Source organism: Talpa europaea, assembly GCF_964194135.1.
Source record: "Talpa europaea genome assembly, chromosome: 2".
NCBI classification, from domain to species: domain Eukaryota; kingdom Metazoa; phylum Chordata; class Mammalia; order Eulipotyphla; family Talpidae; genus Talpa; species Talpa europaea.
Genome location: NC_140068.1, coordinates 1,244,992 through 1,261,026, shown reverse-complemented (window position 1 = coordinate 1,261,026; position 16,035 = coordinate 1,244,992). Strand labels below are relative to the sequence as shown.

The window sequence follows — 16,035 nt, the reverse complement described above, 5'->3', positions numbered from 1 at the left end:
CAGAGGTGTGAAGGCTGGAAGCCGCAGGCCTCCCTGGGGCTGCAGGGGCTGGTGGACCTTTGCCCCCCGACACCCACCGGGGTGTGTACGGACCCCCCAGGTGCAGTCGGTCCCCCAGACAGCATGAGTTTCAAGTACCATGAAATCTGCCCCTGTTAGAAGGTAAACTGAGTCAGGAGCAGCTGCTGTTTAATCAAAGGCACGGCCAGCACCCGTGGGCAGCAAGCACAGGGAGGCGGGCTTCTCTGGTGTTTGTGTTTGGGGGTAATGGAGCCAACTTCTAAGAACCTGGAAACAGAGACTGTTCCGAAGGAAACATTGGGGTTAGGACTTGCTGGAGTACAGAGGGGGCTGTGGAGGTCCTGGACAGAGCGGGCAGGCCCAGGACAGACCCCCAGGGCTGCAGCAAAGGCTGCACTGGCCAGATGGGCTCGGTCACCCCTGAGAACAGCAAAAGCCAAGTCCCTGCAGCAAAAGCTGCTGGAACTGCCACTGCCGGGGTCTCAGGTGACGAGGGGAGGGGTGACCTTGCCGAGGGCTGGGTCCAACTCACAGAGGGTGGCCAGGCCCTCCGTGCATGTGCCGCCTGAGAGCAACCTGAGTTCACGCGGCCAGACGCACATCCACAGCCCAGAGGCATCAGCCTGAGCCTGATGCCAGCAGCACAGGAAGTCATCGAGTCCCCCTCCTAGCGCCACACTCCGCGGCTTCTGAAATGCCCTGACCCCACAGAACCGCAACGCCGTGGCCCCTGAGGCGGCCATGAAGGGGTTCCAGGCTTACACGTGGATCGTCTTGGCTTGGTCAGCAGCACTTATTCTGAATCGGAATCCATTTCAACCCCTTTTTAGTCTGTGAGGCCCACGACCAAGCCCGGGGCTGGGATCAGTTCAGGGAGTGCCTCTGGGAGACGACCTGCCTCTCAAAGCCCCAGGCCCGCGGGACCAGCGTAAACCCCGATTCGTGTCCTGATCACCCCCACGGGGCGCTGCCAGCAGCTCAGCCAGACCATGAGACAAATGAAAGCTCTTAACGTCTTTCACGTTTCTCCTTCCAAAGGGAAACACGTGTCCAATTACAGTCACTTTTGTGAAAAGATAAAATCATTCCGGAATCGCTTTCTGGGCGCCGAAGCTTGGGGGGGCGTCTTACCTGTGTGACTGGTTGTTGAGGTTCAGCGACCCGGCCTGGTACATCTCCTCCAGCTGCTTCCTGTTCCCGAAGTACAGCGCCAGGTCCGTGGCGATGATGGCTTTTCGGATGATCTCAAGCACCTGTTCGTACTCGCTGGAGCTCAGGGTGGAGAAGATGTTGTGTCCTTCCAGCTGGGAGAAAGCACAGACACCGCGGCTGACAGCGCAGCTCCTGCTCAGGCATCGTCAGTTACCACCCGAGGGAGTCGGTCCCTGGCTTTGGGGCCCGGGACGGGTTTGGCAAAACCAAGGAGTGGCTGCAGGGGACTCACGAAACGGGCTCCTGAGTTCTCCTTGAGCTACGGGTGACCCCTTAAACTGCTTCAGCCACAGTAACATCATCGCTACAGACCCCCAGTGGAGGGTCTCCCCGGGGGCGCAGGGGTTCAGCGCTATGGAGCTGTCCGCAGCCTCTGCAATGCGGGTTCAATCCCGGCCGGCTGGTGAGGGTCCCACAGGGCACAGCAGACCTCTCCTGTCTCGCCCGCTGCTCCCCTCGGCAGTGGATCTCAGTCAGTCTGCCTGTTCTGTTTCCTGCTCTGTCTCTGGTGAATTTCTCACCCCCCACACCTCTGGCCTGTACCCTGGCTCTTGTATGCAAAAATAAATAAATCTTTGAAAAAACACCCAGTGGTATAAACAAATACTCCCCGGCTTCAAGATATTTCCAGTGAGAAATTAAAGGACTGTAACGTGTAAAACCTTTAAATAAAAAAAGTTTTCTCTTAAACTAGTTAAAATTCCGATAACTTTTATATTATCCTGGACTTTCACGGGCTTGACACACCCACACCGCGGGCCTGTGGCGTCAGCAGTAGAACAAGCCATGATCCACTTTCTTCTGAACCCTAGAAGAAAAAGCCCCACGATCGCAAACAAAGGTCGCTCAGGCGAGGTGAGACCGCCGCAGGCAAGCACTCGCCCACAGGTCTCAGGCAGGAAGCCGGGCCGCCCTCTCGCCGCTGCGGGCTGTGGGGCAGGCGGGTGAGGCCAACCCAACACGGGGTCCACCTTCCACGGCCCAGAACCGGCTCCCATACCTGCATCTTTTCAAAGACTTTTAAAAAATTCTTCCCCTGAGGCTCTGAAGTTCTTACTGACTGAGAGAAACGGCTGTGTTTGCTCAGAGGAGAACGGCTGGGGCGGCTCAGACAACGCCACCGAGGGCTCCCCGCAGTGGTGCCAGCGTCAGCCAAGTCCTCTGGGGTGACTCTGACGTCCTCCCTGGGCCTCGCTGCACCACGGGCCGTCAGCAGCGTGGGGAAGAGTCTGCACAGAGGGGCCTCACCGACCCGCCGCTGCGACACAGCGAGAGAACCGCCTGCCGCGTCACTCACTCCCGCCTCTGCAGACTCTGAGACGACCCCGACGACACCGCGAAGGGGCGGTTCTCACTGGTCATTCTTGGGGCAGAGGCGGGGAGGCCTGAGCTTGCAGGAAGCGCTAGAGATATAAAGCTCATTCAAACACGTGACTCCACCGTCAACGATAACATGTAAGCCTTCGACGTCTCTGAAACGCAGCGCTTGCTCAGACAACAGCGAGGCTGTCCTGCGGCTGAGGGCGCTGAGTGCTCAGGGCCAGCGGGCCCTGGAGTGGTTCTTAGCAGAGCCATCTCGTGGGGAGCAGCTTCCCGAAGACAAGGCCAGAGAGGTGGACGCGCCGGCCAGAGGTGGACACGACAGCCAGAGAGGTGGACGCGACAAGACAGACTTTTGTGCAACACAAGGCGGGACTCGGGGCTGGGAGAGACCAGGCACAGCAGGGCTGCCCAGCCCAGGGCAGTGGAGGCAGGGAGGACAAGGCCGGATTCAAGGCCCGTCCAGCCTCAGTACCAGTTTTGCGGCGGAAAGTTATCAGAAGAAAATCTCTCTGACCCCTGCCCTGGCAAGAGGTTCGCCTTGCTTTGATCGTAGCTGGGCCACAGCAGCTCAGACACCCGAGTTCCCACCTCAGCCTGGTCCCGGCTGGAGCCCGCTTGGGCTCCTGGTGCTCACGCCTGCACCCCGCAGGCTGCCGGGGGAGCCACCGCGGCAGGTACGGGCTGCCTACGCCCTCCCGTCGCCGGCGAGTGGGGAGCGGGCAGCAGGTGACCCCGCTCCGCTGCTGCTGATGTTCTGAAAACAGATGTGAAGCAGGCTCCTGGGCTGGCTCTCAGGTGCCACCGGGCCACGGCGGTCGCGCAGCGGTGCAGCTGTGGGCTGAGGGTGTGTCCTCACAGCCTCGCCAAGACACACCAAGGCCCCGGCGGCAGCTCCTGGTACAGCCCCGCCGGCGTGGATGCGTTATCTCCTTCATCTTCCTTCTATATCAGGGTAACTCGCTGGGGAGGAGGCCCAGCAGGACGGCTGGACCAGCGCCGTGACCTGCCTCCCTCGGGCGTTACGAGTCAGGGGCAAGGAAGATGCGGCCGCCACACCGGCCCCTCCCCAGAGACCTCGGAGGTGCTGCGGCAGCTCATCCCCCAACGGCCAGGGAGCGAGGGGCAGCACCAGCTGGTGGCCAGTGTCTACTGTCTTCAAGGCTCCGCGTCCCACCAGCCAACTCAGACTCTGCAGAGCCACACGCCGCCCCCACCCGAGATCACCGCAGCTGACGTCGGCCAGGCCACCGCGTCACCACGTCCGAGGCTGACACGGCCTCAGGCAGAGGATCCCACTGCGTTCCCAAACAGGCCAGCATTTGATGTCCAGGAACGTCCCCCGCAAGGTGACCCGCACATCCTGTGACAGTCGGATGGCCATAGGGCAGCAGAGGCCTGCGGAAGCGGCTGAGCCCAGGGCCTCCCAGGCCCCACGGAGGAGACGTGCATTTGGATGAAGAAGGCCAGCAGCCCCGCGGCACAGGCACTCAGGGCGGCGGCCCAGCGGGGGTCACTTTGTGTTTAGTCGCCTGCCGCGTCCCAGGAACCTCTGGAGGCCAGTGGCCCTGCCGCTTCGTCCCGGCCTCACGCTGACCAGCTGTGACTGCAAGCGGGTTAGCCTCAGACCAAGTCACTGGGTCGTAACACGGAAATGACCACGGGCACCGGCTCCGAGGAGACCAGAAACTCAAGTGCAGCATCTCGTGTGTGTGTGCACAGGTGTCTACGCTCATATACATGTGTGTGCACACGTGTGTCTATGTGCACTCACACATGCAAACACACTTTTCATTCTGCTTAAACCCCTGGGTGTGAATGAGTCCCTCCACCTACCCTCACACACACACCCACACCACACAGCCACGCACACATGCACACACACACACACCACACCCACATAACACACACACATACCCGCACACGCACATGCACTGCTTGGAGAGCCAAGGGCTGGGCGCGGCCACTGCTCAGTGCTCTCGGAGGGACGCAGTCCGGAGCCTCTTCACGCTGGCCAGGAGTGAAACGCCTGAGGCGCCCCCGAGGGCCTCGCCGGGACCCAGCACTGACTCGGGACCGGACGGCAAGCAAGTCCTTCTCGGGTCTGAGCAAGGGGACCGACCAGGACAGGGGCCTGGGCGGTGGCCCCGACACTGGACAGTGAGGAGTCAGGAGGGGCCAGGAGCCGAGGCAGGAGGGCTTGGGCACAGAGAACTGCCCGGCAGAGCCGTCCCACCTGCCACAGCCGTCAGTCAGCTCCGGCCACCACCGGCCACCACAGTCGGGGCCATGGGGTGAAGCCTGCGAGAGCAGTGACAGGGCAGGAAAACTGGAGGCTGTGCAGCCAGCGCAGGCTGTGCCTTCGGAGCTGGCCTGAGGGCCCAAAGCCTGCTGTGGCCACTGCGGGCTGTCCAGGATGGGGTGCAGGGAGGGGGCAGGCACCTCTGTGGGGAGGGGCGTGCGGCCTCTGCGCTCACCAGGGTCCTTGGGCATCGCAGGGCCAGCGCCTGGGGACCACACGGCTCAGAATGCGACAATCACGGGGACGGGGCCAAAGCCACAGGGCCACGGCGTCACCGGGAATCGTCCACCAAGGGGGAACCTGCTGGGGGCGTCACGGACTGGAAACCAAGCGTGACTGCCCAGTCCACAGACTCAAAGTCCTCGCGGGGTTCTTGGGGCCCAAAGGCCCAACCATCTGAGGACGATGAGACACACAAGGCCCCGTGGCCGGGGCCACAGCTCTGCAGGGAGCACAGCCGCGGGCACCTAACCTGGGGCAGGGGCCGGGGCCGGGTCTCACCTGGAGGATGGACACCGTCTGGGAGAAGTGGTGCTGCTCCATGGTGGAGGTGGAGTACAGCGCGGCCAGCGGGTGGTCGAACTTCTGCAGGTAGCTGTTGCTGAAGCCGCGGTGGTCCAGGTCGTGGCACAGGCAGGCGATCAGCAGGCCCTTGCGCTGGAAGAAGCAACGTGGTGCGGAGAGGTCGACATCGGACGCCACACTCTGGCCACGCTGGCCGCGTGCCACCCCCGCCACAGCTCTGAGTCCTGCTCGTCAAACTCTTTTAAACCCTTGACTGCCAAGTTATCCTACGTCAGAGGAGCACTCTGGCCCCATCTGCGCGCTGAAGAGACCCAGGGGCCTGGCCCGAGTGTCCCAGCGTGCAGGGGTGGCTGGGGAGGAACAGGGGCGTACAAAGGGCGGGGGTTCTGCTGGGCGGGGACCCCGGCCCTGGCGGAGATGCCGGCAGCAGCTACACTGACCTGCTACGGCTTCCGTGCCACGTGGCGATCACGACTGTCCTGCCCCAGCCCCGGAACCCGCCTGGCACCTTCGGCCGTTCCTTGCAAGGCTGTGGCCAGGCTCAGCTCTCACAGGCCCACTTAGCCCGCCCTGGCTGGCTGGCATTTGCGCGTGAGACGACGGATAGAGATGGAGTTTTATCGGGAAACCGTTATGTGAAATCCTCTCTCTCTCTCTCTCTCTCTCTCTCTCTCTCTCTCTCTGCACATTGATTCCATTAAAAATCTGAAGCGAAGCTTCCTCTGCCTCTGTGTGCGCGGAGGACAGCTCCTTTCAGAACGTGCAGCCCTTAATAGTCTGGGGCCCCTGGTTAGGCCTCGGTCACAAGCTTAATCTTCCTGCTTAATTCTGGGGAGAAGGGCAGGCGCTATGACATTGAAGCAGACTGAGAGCAACCTGTCTAGAGACGCACAGACAGAGTCGTCGACCCAAGAGGACGGCTTCAGCCCATCACTAAACACCCGCTCAGGGCCGAGGGCCGGCGACGCTGCTGTTAACGGGAACGACACAGGGAGTGGCCCGCACAGCCGCGGCGGGCGGCAGGCTGCACAGGACAAGGGACATGAAGGAACAGGCCGAAGGGGGTTCCGGGGGCAGGGGCAGTGGATGAAGCGGCTGGGGTGGCCCCAGGAAAGCCCCAGGAAGGACAACGCAAGAAGGGACTGGGGACGACGACGCGGGGAGGGCGGCTGCAGGCGAGTCTCCCACGGCCAGCGGCCAGAGCGGCCAGAGCGGCAGGGCCGCGGGAAGGAGGCCGCGAGAGAGCAGGGGTCGGGGCCTGCTCGGTGCCTCAGGGGTGATGTCTCAACACTGTGGAGCTGTCCGCAGCCTCCGCAGCACGAGTTCCAACCCCGGCCGGCCAGGGAGCTGCCCACAGGGCGCAGCAGACCCCTCCTGTCTCCCCGCTGCTCCCCTCAGCAGTGGATTTCAGTGGATCTGCCTGTTCTGCTCCCCACTCTGTCTCTGGGGAATCCTCTCACCCCCCTCACCTCTGGCCTGCACCCCAGCTCTTGCGTGCATACATAAATAAATCTTTAAAAAAGAGAGAACAGGGGCCGTGAGAGGCTGCACCACACGGTGTGAGCAGCCCATCAGCCTCGGGGCCCTGGTGACAGGGGCCGCGCAGCTGTCCTGAGACTCCAGCAGGGCGAGCAGGGCCAGTGCGGCCTCCCAGTGAGCCAGGCCACCAGAGGGGACGCTGGCCAGGATGACAGCGGGAGGCGGGGAGGCGCGCCCGACCTCGGGGGTCTGCAGGCAGAGTCAGGGGGTGTCAGGGCGTGAGAGGAGCAGAGGGGAGGACGGGGTGAGGGCAGGGGAGGGGGGAGCATGGCTTCTCCCGTGGCTCTTGGCCTCAGACACTGAGGCTGTTGGCCACGGAGACGGGGGAACCGCAGGGGGCGCGGCTGCAGGAGGGGGCGGAGCTGACGAGGGAGGAGATGATGGTCGGGAGAGCTCGTGGCGGCTGCTATTTAAATGGGCTTCAGGAAGCCAACGGCCAGTGTGCGCAGGGCGCCAAGGGCCAGCGGGGGCACCAGGCTGTCCTCTGGGGACAAGGCTCAGCTGAACCCTGGGTTTCCGACTTTAGGAAGCCAGAGTGGGGGAGAAGGGTCCAAACACCACAGCCGAGCTGAGGCGGAGCAGAGGGCGGGGCCGGCCCAGAGCCGGGCCAGGATGAGGGAAGAGAGACAGTGACTCCGAGGAAGCGCCAAGGCGGGCCCTCGGGCTGGGGGGCGCAGTGTCCAGACGGGGGCCCAGGACAGGGCATCTCCCAGGTGGGGTGCAGGGAGACAACTGGTCAGAGCTGGTCTCAGAGGAAACGGAGTGGGGGGGAGCCGGCTGGAGAGCAGGGCTTGGCGGGTTTGCGGCACAGACCTAGGAAGCGAGGAGGGCGGCCGGCGGAGGCCCAGGGACGCCAGGAGAGGGCCGCGGTGGGGGGGGCGGGCGCACCTCCAGGTCGGTGAAGAGCCCGTGGTTGTTCTGCAGGATGGCGTACATGCAGTGGGCCACCGTCACCGCGTGCTTCCAGTTGTGGTACGGGACCCGCCGGTAGTTCTTCTTCACTGACATGATGAACCGGCACAGCTTCTCCAGCTCGAAGCTGAAAGGAAGAGAAAACGGTGTGGCGGCAGCCTCCTGGGTGAGACACACGTCGCAGCCTGCACCCCGGCCTCTGGGAGCACAACCGCACGGAAGCAACGGCTGAGGGATGCAGGCACGTCTGTGCTCGCTGCAGCACGCTCGCCGCAGCCAGGCTGTGCTAACGGCCTACGTGCCCAGGGACAGAGGATGGAGATGTGTGTGGTCTCAGTGGAATACTACGCAGCTATGAAAAAGGTGATTGTTTGCCATTTGCGACAACATGGATGGATGGTGCTATGTAAAATAAGTCAGAAAGAGAAAGAAATACCAGATGGTTCACTCCTAGGTGGGATATAAACAAAGGAACAAGGAAAACTAAATCAAAACAAACCCTGCAATCTGCCTGCAGAACTGAGGCTCCAGAGAGGGAGGGCGGGAGTGCAGAGCACAAAGGGAAGGGGCCCCATGGACTGGGGCGAGAATTCGGGGTGCCTTGGTGGTAGGTTTGGTGTGAAACACACATCTGAAGGGGTGTGAACTGCCCCCCAAATTGCACTCAGTGCTGTGAACCAACATTACCTCGGTAAAACGAAAATACAAAAGAGAACAGAAAGCAAAGGCATCCCAGATGGAACCGGAAACTCTGGAGTCCATCCCCTCCAGCCACCCAGAGGAAGACCCGTCAGGAGGGTCCTCACCGCGACCTCAGAGAACCAGACCCCCGCGCTGGGGCCTCCTTCACCCGGTCCCCGCGCCCCTCGAGGCATCACCCTGCTCAAGGCTGCTTTGAGCAGATTTCCCCACAAGGCACATTCAGGTTCTCGAACTGCAACACCCCGCCGGGGCGCCGCAGAGGAGCCACCGGCCACGTTATCACAGTTCACGCGAGTGCCAGGTGGCAAGTGGCCGTCTCCAAATCCCCGCAGAGCACTGCCGGGCGCGCAGCTGTCCCGGGCCCCTGTCACAGTGCAGCGTGAGCCGCACTGACCCTGCAGGGCCCTGCTACCTCCAGGGGTGCAGGGCGCCCAATGCAGAGGTGCCTCCACCCCAAACAGGCTCAACCACCAGGGACGAGACCCACCAGACACCGAAAGCAAACGCGTGTGTCCTCATATCCACAGGGACAGAGACACATCCCCACGCTGTCCTCGCTGAGGTTGCTCGCTACCCTTGAAATGCAGCGGCGCCATTTTAAAACTTCCCACCCGTCCCTCATCTAGGAAACAGCGAACACCCAGTGCCTTTAAATCAGGGCTCCCTCCGCTCCCTGACAGCGCGGCAGACAGGGCTCAAGGGGAGGAGCGATCAGTGAGCGCCAGAGAGAGTGAGGACGCCTGTAAGGAGAAAACGAGAAAAGGGGAATGAAGCAACCCCTGGCACCGCAGCTTCAGAGCAGACACAGGTCTGGGAAGGCGCTTCGGGGAAGCAGCCAGGACAGGCCCGAGGAGAAGCCCGTCGGGAGACTCCGACCTCGTCTGCAACACGGCGGCACTGCACGGAGCGTGCACCCCTTCACAGAGGCGCGGCCACCCCCAGCCCAGCCCGGCCTCCGCGCAGGCCACCCCAGCACCCGCAGGCCACCGGCCCGAGGGGACAGGACGGGAGAAGGCAGCCTTGGCCTGCAGCCGGGCCCCTTTTGCTTGAACATTTAGAAGAAACAGCTTGTCGCAGATGTGACATCTGAAGGCGAGTCTGGCGGAGGGTGGCGGGCAGGGGGTGGGTGTCCCCACCCCCAGTTTACGGGCGGCCTCGGGCGCCTACCAGGACGTGCCGCACGACCGGTGGATCATGTAGACAAAGATCCCGGGCCACATGTTCTCAAAGGGGCCGATGTCGAAGTGGAACCTGAAATGGACGGAAGGCAGTGGTCACCAGGCAGTCACCAGGCAGGTACCTGGGCAGGTGGCAGAGCTCGCTGAGCCACGGCTGGGTGGGCTGGACACCGAGCCAGCCAGCTCTCCCCGCCCCTTCCCTCACTGCTGGATTTAATGACCTCCAAGCACGAACCCCACACAGCCTGGGGGAGCCGTCAACAGCCAAGCCCCGCGGGGGGCTGGAAGAGAGGCGGACACTCAGGGTCCAGCACAGCCCTGCACTGACCATCTCCAGGCCAGCACCCGCCCAAGGCAGCACCCACCCACCCAGGTCAGCACCCACCAGGACAGCACCCGCCTGGGACAGCACCCACCCGGGACAGCACCCACCCGGCACAGCACCCACCAGGACAGCACCCGCCCACCCAGGACAGCACCCTCCTACACAGGACAGCACCTGCCCAGGACAGCACCCTCCCAGGACAGCACCCACCCGGGACAGCACCCGCCCAGAGCAGCACCCACCCAGGGCGGCACCCACCCACCCAGGACAGCACCCAGGAGCTGCATGTGCAGGGCCGGCAGGGCCAGAGGGTGGGGCCCACTGCGCCCTCCTGGGTGCTGGGCTGGGGCTGCTGTGCGGGCATCTCTGGCAGGCAGGGGTGGGGTCACCGGTGTTGGTGATTAGCTCACCCCAGCCCCCTCCGCTCTGGGTGAGGCCAAGAATTCCAAGCCTCGGTCACTTGATGGCTCTCCTGGAACACCCCTCGGCCCCAGGGATAGGCCAGGAGCCGAACGAGGTCTGGCCGGGCATCAGACCCCTCTGGCGCGTGACCCAGGGCACCGCAGGAGCTGGGCAGGCCGGCCAGGCCCAAGGCTCTTACTCCACGTCCACGTCCCCCCGCACGCGCCGGCACAGGCCAGTCGGCGGCAACTTACCAGGGTTTATCTGAGCAAAACTGCCTTGAGCCGGGCAGAGCTAAACTGGACGTGGCCAGGAGCCCCTGCCCGGGAGAGACTGCCGTGGAGAGGGGCTGGCCGGGAACAGGGGGCCCTCAGAAAAGCCGGGCTGGGACCTGCAGGGGTCCGCACCAAGGCCGGCGCGCCCTCAGGTGAGGCCAGGCCCCCGGCGCTGCTGCCCAACGGCGAGACAGCGCGGCTCCCGGGAGGCATCCCCGCGCTGGCCCGAGGCCACCGGTCAGGCTGACCCGTCCGCACAGGCAGACGCCCAGGGAGGGGAGACGGTGACTGGACCCTCCACTCACTTAGAAAATTTAAGTTGCCGTGGAAAGACCCTCTGCTGCTGACGCAGACGCCCCGTGAAGATCGGAGATGAGACGGCACAGAGAGCGCAGGGGGAGGGGAGGAAGGCGCGCGTCGGGGCGGCGCAGCCCAGAGCAGGATCCGCCTTTTGCTTTCAGAGATCTTATTCCCTCGTTCCCGAGTTCTCTGGGGAGACGCGCGTCGCCTGGGGAGGCGGCTCTGGCCCGGGGGCCGCAGGGCCGAGGCCCCGTCATACTCACAGCTCGATCTCCTTGCAGAGGCGCACGGGCAGGCTGAAGTGCATGAGGCCCTGCCACTCCTCGGAGGTGCAGATGCTGTGGTAGGACAGCTTCTCCATGGTCACCCGGTAGATGCACTCCGAGTGGCGGATCCTGTGGTACATCTGCGCAAGGACACGGCGGCGGCCTCCGGTCAGAACGTGGCTCCGGAGCCACCACGTTGGCCTCGACCCGGGACCTCCCCGCACACCCCGGAGAGGCCCGCGCAGGTGACTGAGGCCAGCGGCGCTGAGGGATTCCTCGCTCCTCTGGCCGACGCAGCGACGCCCCCCTTCCCCAGTGTCATCCCGGAGCTAGGGGTCCCCACGCGGGGCGCCTCGCCGGGGCTGTTCTCAGACTCGCGGCCCCCAGCGCCGGGAGGAACGAAGGCCACCGTTCCTCAGCCACGCGGCCCGGGGTTCTGTTATGGGGCCCAAATGGACTAAGACTCGCCGAGACTTAAGAAGCTCTCTCCGTAAAATCGCGCTGGAGGCGCTTCCCCACCACCTGCACCCCGTCGTGAGGCAGCCCATGTCCTCGGATGTTAAGTAACATGAGAAAGACATTTAAAAACTCTCAAGTGGAAAGCACACATTTTTAAATGCTTCCATTTACTTACTGAGCTAGTGTTTTTGTTGTCCCCAAACAATGATAAAGTTTACGGCGAGAACCTCATTAAACGTGTGTCCCGGTGGTGAGGCTGCGACACGCGGTCAGGGGGCGGCACTCGGGCTGGTTCTGCTTCCTGCACTCCCACGCTCCGTTCCCAGCTACCATATTTGAGAAAGACATGCCAAAAAGCATGTGGCTCCCGGAGGAATAACAGTAGTGTGGTCTGTCCCGAAACATCACACCCTGAAGAGTTTTGTTCTATAAACACTAATATTTGGGCTGAAATTCAGATAACTCCGCCCCTTTTCCTCGCCTTGGTCAGTTCAACCTGCAAACGACTCAGTCGCATCTTTACAGACAATCAACAGGCTCCAAACCCCAGAGCTCAACGAGGGTCCTCGCGGAGAAGAAGGCAATCCGTTAAAAGCTATGCCGTAAGGTAAAATCGTGAAAATCTGAAGGATTTTCAGAAAGGAAGATGCCGGGAACAAAGAACAGAGGGAACGAACAGAAAACGAGCAACAAGATGGGTGTTCTCACCGCGGCACCCTGGCCAGGGGCTACGTCTCCCTGGGAAGGCAGAGTCAGAGGGGAGACGAGAACAAGGCCCCGCCGAGACCGTCTGCAGAACCCACTTCAGACACGTCGACACCAACAGGGCAAGAGGGAAGGCCGGGAAACGTGCCACTGGACGCCAGCCGCGAGGCGCTCGAGGGCCGGGTCAACCTCAGACAGAGCAGGTTTTAGAGCAAAGCCCAGGGGTCCGCGCGTCCAGAGGACGGTGGCGCTCCTCAAGGGCAGTGCCTGTCCACTCGGGCGGCAGGACAGAGAGGACAGTCTGGGCTGGAACTGGATGCCCACGTGAGCTGGAACAGCCCCTCTTGCACCATCAACACTCATCTATTCAAAATAGCCCACAGGCCTGCACGTAGGGCTGTGAGAACTTCTAAACGAAACCATACAAGAAGATGTCAGCTCGCTCCAGTAAAGGCCGACAGCACGGACGGGCGCACTGGCGGGCCGGGCTGCCTCCACATGGACAGATGTTCTCAGAGGCGGGGCGAGTGCAGGACAAGCCGGACACCGCAGAAAACATGTGCGAGTGACCGGCCGAGAAGGAAGCAGCACCAGAACCCACTGATCGCAAGGATGGGCCAGCGACCTGAGGACACACTTAACCTGGAAGGCAGGGAGATTGCAGAGGCAGAGGACGGACACACACCGAGACGGGATGTGAAAGGGCAGGACACTTGGCAAAATGGTCTGGCGGTTCCGGAAAAGGCCAAGCACCCCCCACCCAAAAGCTGCCCATCCACACCTCGGCGCTCGCGCCAGGGACTGCACACACAGCCTGCACACACACCGCGTGTGCGTCCACGGCAGCTTCGTCAGTGGTGGCCAAAACCCAGAAATAACTTGAATGCCACCAAGAGGTGACAGAAGCGTTTCAGGGACACCCACACAATGGAGTACTACTCAGTAATGAAAAGGAACAAACTATCACCCACGTGGCTCCACGGATGAGATGCAACATAATTAACTATGCCGGAAAGAACAAAGACCAAGAGGGATCCAGACTGTGAGAGTCCATTTACGGAAAGCGATTCTAGAAAACACACAGTCATGTATCGAGACACAGGACAGCCATCGGCGGTTATCTCAACTGGCTTGGGGGAGGTGAAGATGGGCAGGGTGGGGGGCGACAGACAGGCACACAGACCTGGGAGGGAGGGGCCTCGTGAGGGCCGGAGCCATCATCTCTCTTGTTCTTGGTGGTTGTCATGGGGAGGGGGTTAAGGACGCCCGTCGAGCTGCACGCTCTCAACAGCTGCCCCTGACTGCACATTCGCAACCTCAGCAAAGCTGTTTAAGAAAACGCCCCTAGTCTTGTTAAAGCCAGCCTAGGTGACACACATTTCAGCAAAAGTCACATGCAGTGAAGACACGTAGTCGCCTGCAAACGTCTGTCTTCAAAGTGTTCTCTTCTTACCTGAATTTATTTGGAAAGGCAGTTACTGTCTCATACAGGAGTCTCACCACTCACAATTTGACCACTCAGATCACATGTTATTTGCGTGTATCTCCTCAGTAACAAAACACTGTCACTTGTCATGGGATGAGGTCAGCCGGGTGGAGAACTCATCCTTCTGTGAAAGACACGCGTGCGCACAGTCTGTGGGGCCCGGTCCCTCCAGCCAGGACCAGGCGGCAGGCCCTGAGGAGGGGGTGGAACTGGAGTCGTTCTGGGCAGCTGACGATGACCCCTCCTGATGGGGACGGGGCCCAGGCTGGACCAGACCTGCCAGGGCGGCCACACCCACGCCTGCTCGCAGCTGCAGGGGCTCCCGGTACACCCCATCCGGCCAGGGCCCGCCCCAGACGCACGCAGGTGTTCACCATCAAGGAAATGTCGTTTCTTTAATATTACTCATCTAGCAGCACCTCTGGAGAGAAGTCCCCCACTCCCTGGTCCTCAGGGCAAGGCCATTTGATGGCCCCACCCCTGCCCTCGGCTGCAGGGGCTGTGGAGGGGAGGCTGGCAACTGTGGCGGGTGGGCGCCGCCCGGGGGTTACCCCAGTTCTGTTAGCTCTGCGGGGAAGCTGCTGGAGGGGTGTGAGGGCGTGGGGTGAGCGCTGCTGTTTTACTCAAGAATCCCCCTGGGCCCTGTGGCAGACACGATGTCAGACTAGTTCACCCAATTCCCACAAGAATTCCGCAAGGCACTTTTTCCTTTATCGTCATTTTCACAATCACTTTCAAATGATCCTTCTCTCCATTCTACATCAGTGAGAGCTAATGACTCCCACGTAGAAGGAATTTAATTTTTAAATAACATTTTCTCTATAAATTCAAATATAAACCCACTTATGTGTTTGTAAATATATAAAGTTTTGAACCTGAATATATTTTGTTTCCTAGTCAGTATATATATGCAACACGTGCATTTTAACCTTTTGGCAGAAATAAAAACTTTTGGCAAATTCCATGCACATCTTACTCCCCAGGCCCCAAAAACCTTCACTGTGGTGACTAAACGGCCACCGAGAGCAGGTGACCAGCAGGTGGCCTTGGCCCTTCGTCCCACTCAAAGTGACAGCGCAGGCAGAAGCCGGGTCGTCTTTTTAAGCTGATCTTTGGCGACAGCGGTCAGCGGCCGCTGGGCTCCCGGGCCAGTGGAGGGGCGGGGAGGGCGGCCACTGCCAGCCGCAGACCCCGGGGTGGGGCGCCAGGAGGCAGGCCCCGGACGAGCTGAGGAGCCGCCCCTGCCCGGCCACAAAGCGGCCCCCCGCGGTCAGGAAGGTGCCTGAGGACGCTCGGCGAGTGCCGCTCTGGGGTCTGTCCCGACCGTGTCGCCGTCACCCTCACTGCACAGAGCCAGGCGCGTCAGGGCCCCGGGGCAGCGCTGAGGACAGCCCCCCGAGAACAGACTCCAACCTGCTGGGGGCTGCTCTCCGACCCCGGCTGCTCTCCGACCCCGAGAGCGCACCAGGGAGGCCTGGGCGCCCATGGGGGTGTGGGCGTGGCCGCGCGGACTGCAGCCCCGAGGGCCAGGACGGCGCCGGGTTCCGTGCACGTGGGAAGGGGGGCACGCACGCATGGTGGGGGCCGTGCACCGGGCGCCGGCGGCCGTGACCCCGCTCCCCAGGTGGCTGCAGGAAGCTGCTCTCCAAGCCCGCATCCTGGCGGGTCCTGCTGAGCTGCTCTTGGTGACAAGCACCAGGGACGCACCCACTGCCCGGTGAGCCCTGGGAGCGCTGTGCGGGGTGGGGAGCGTTGACCCTGAACTTCGAAATCCCAGGGACGTCCCTCAAGGGCCACGACCGTTTGTGGAGGACTAAACGCTCCACTCACTTAAAATATCACACCAGGAAAGGGACAAGCTCAAGCATTTTAAAGTGCGATTTCATGAAATAAAGGGACCCTCCTCCTCCTGTCAGGGCCCAGGGCAGGACCGAGGCGAGGGTGAAGGCGCCCAGGGGCGCACGCAGCCCCCCGCTCTTCCGCAGACGCTGAGGCTGCGGGCGGCGGGCGCCACGGCTGAGCGTCTGCCTGTCTCGTCTGGGGCCGCGAGCGCAGCCTGGCACGGCCCGGCCCACCTCACCGCCCCCGTGCCAAAGAGGACTCCGG

General features: G+C 62.2%; 1 protein-coding gene across 1 annotated transcript in view; it reads right to left on the bottom strand.

The window, feature by feature from the left end:
* PDE10A (phosphodiesterase 10A) overlaps positions 1-16,035 on the bottom strand; it is a gene marked incomplete at both ends in the record, with an annotated part of 254,726 nt that overhangs the window by 11,645 nt on the left and 227,046 nt on the right. Inside the window, 5 exons of the mRNA XM_084228789.1 lie at positions 1,153-1,325; positions 5,357-5,512; positions 7,808-7,958; positions 9,701-9,784; positions 11,277-11,419. Coding sequence (XP_084084915.1) covers positions 1,153-1,325; positions 5,357-5,512; positions 7,808-7,958; positions 9,701-9,784; positions 11,277-11,419 — 707 coding nt within the window. The remainder of the gene's footprint in view (positions 1-1,152; positions 1,326-5,356; positions 5,513-7,807; positions 7,959-9,700; positions 9,785-11,276; positions 11,420-16,035) is intronic.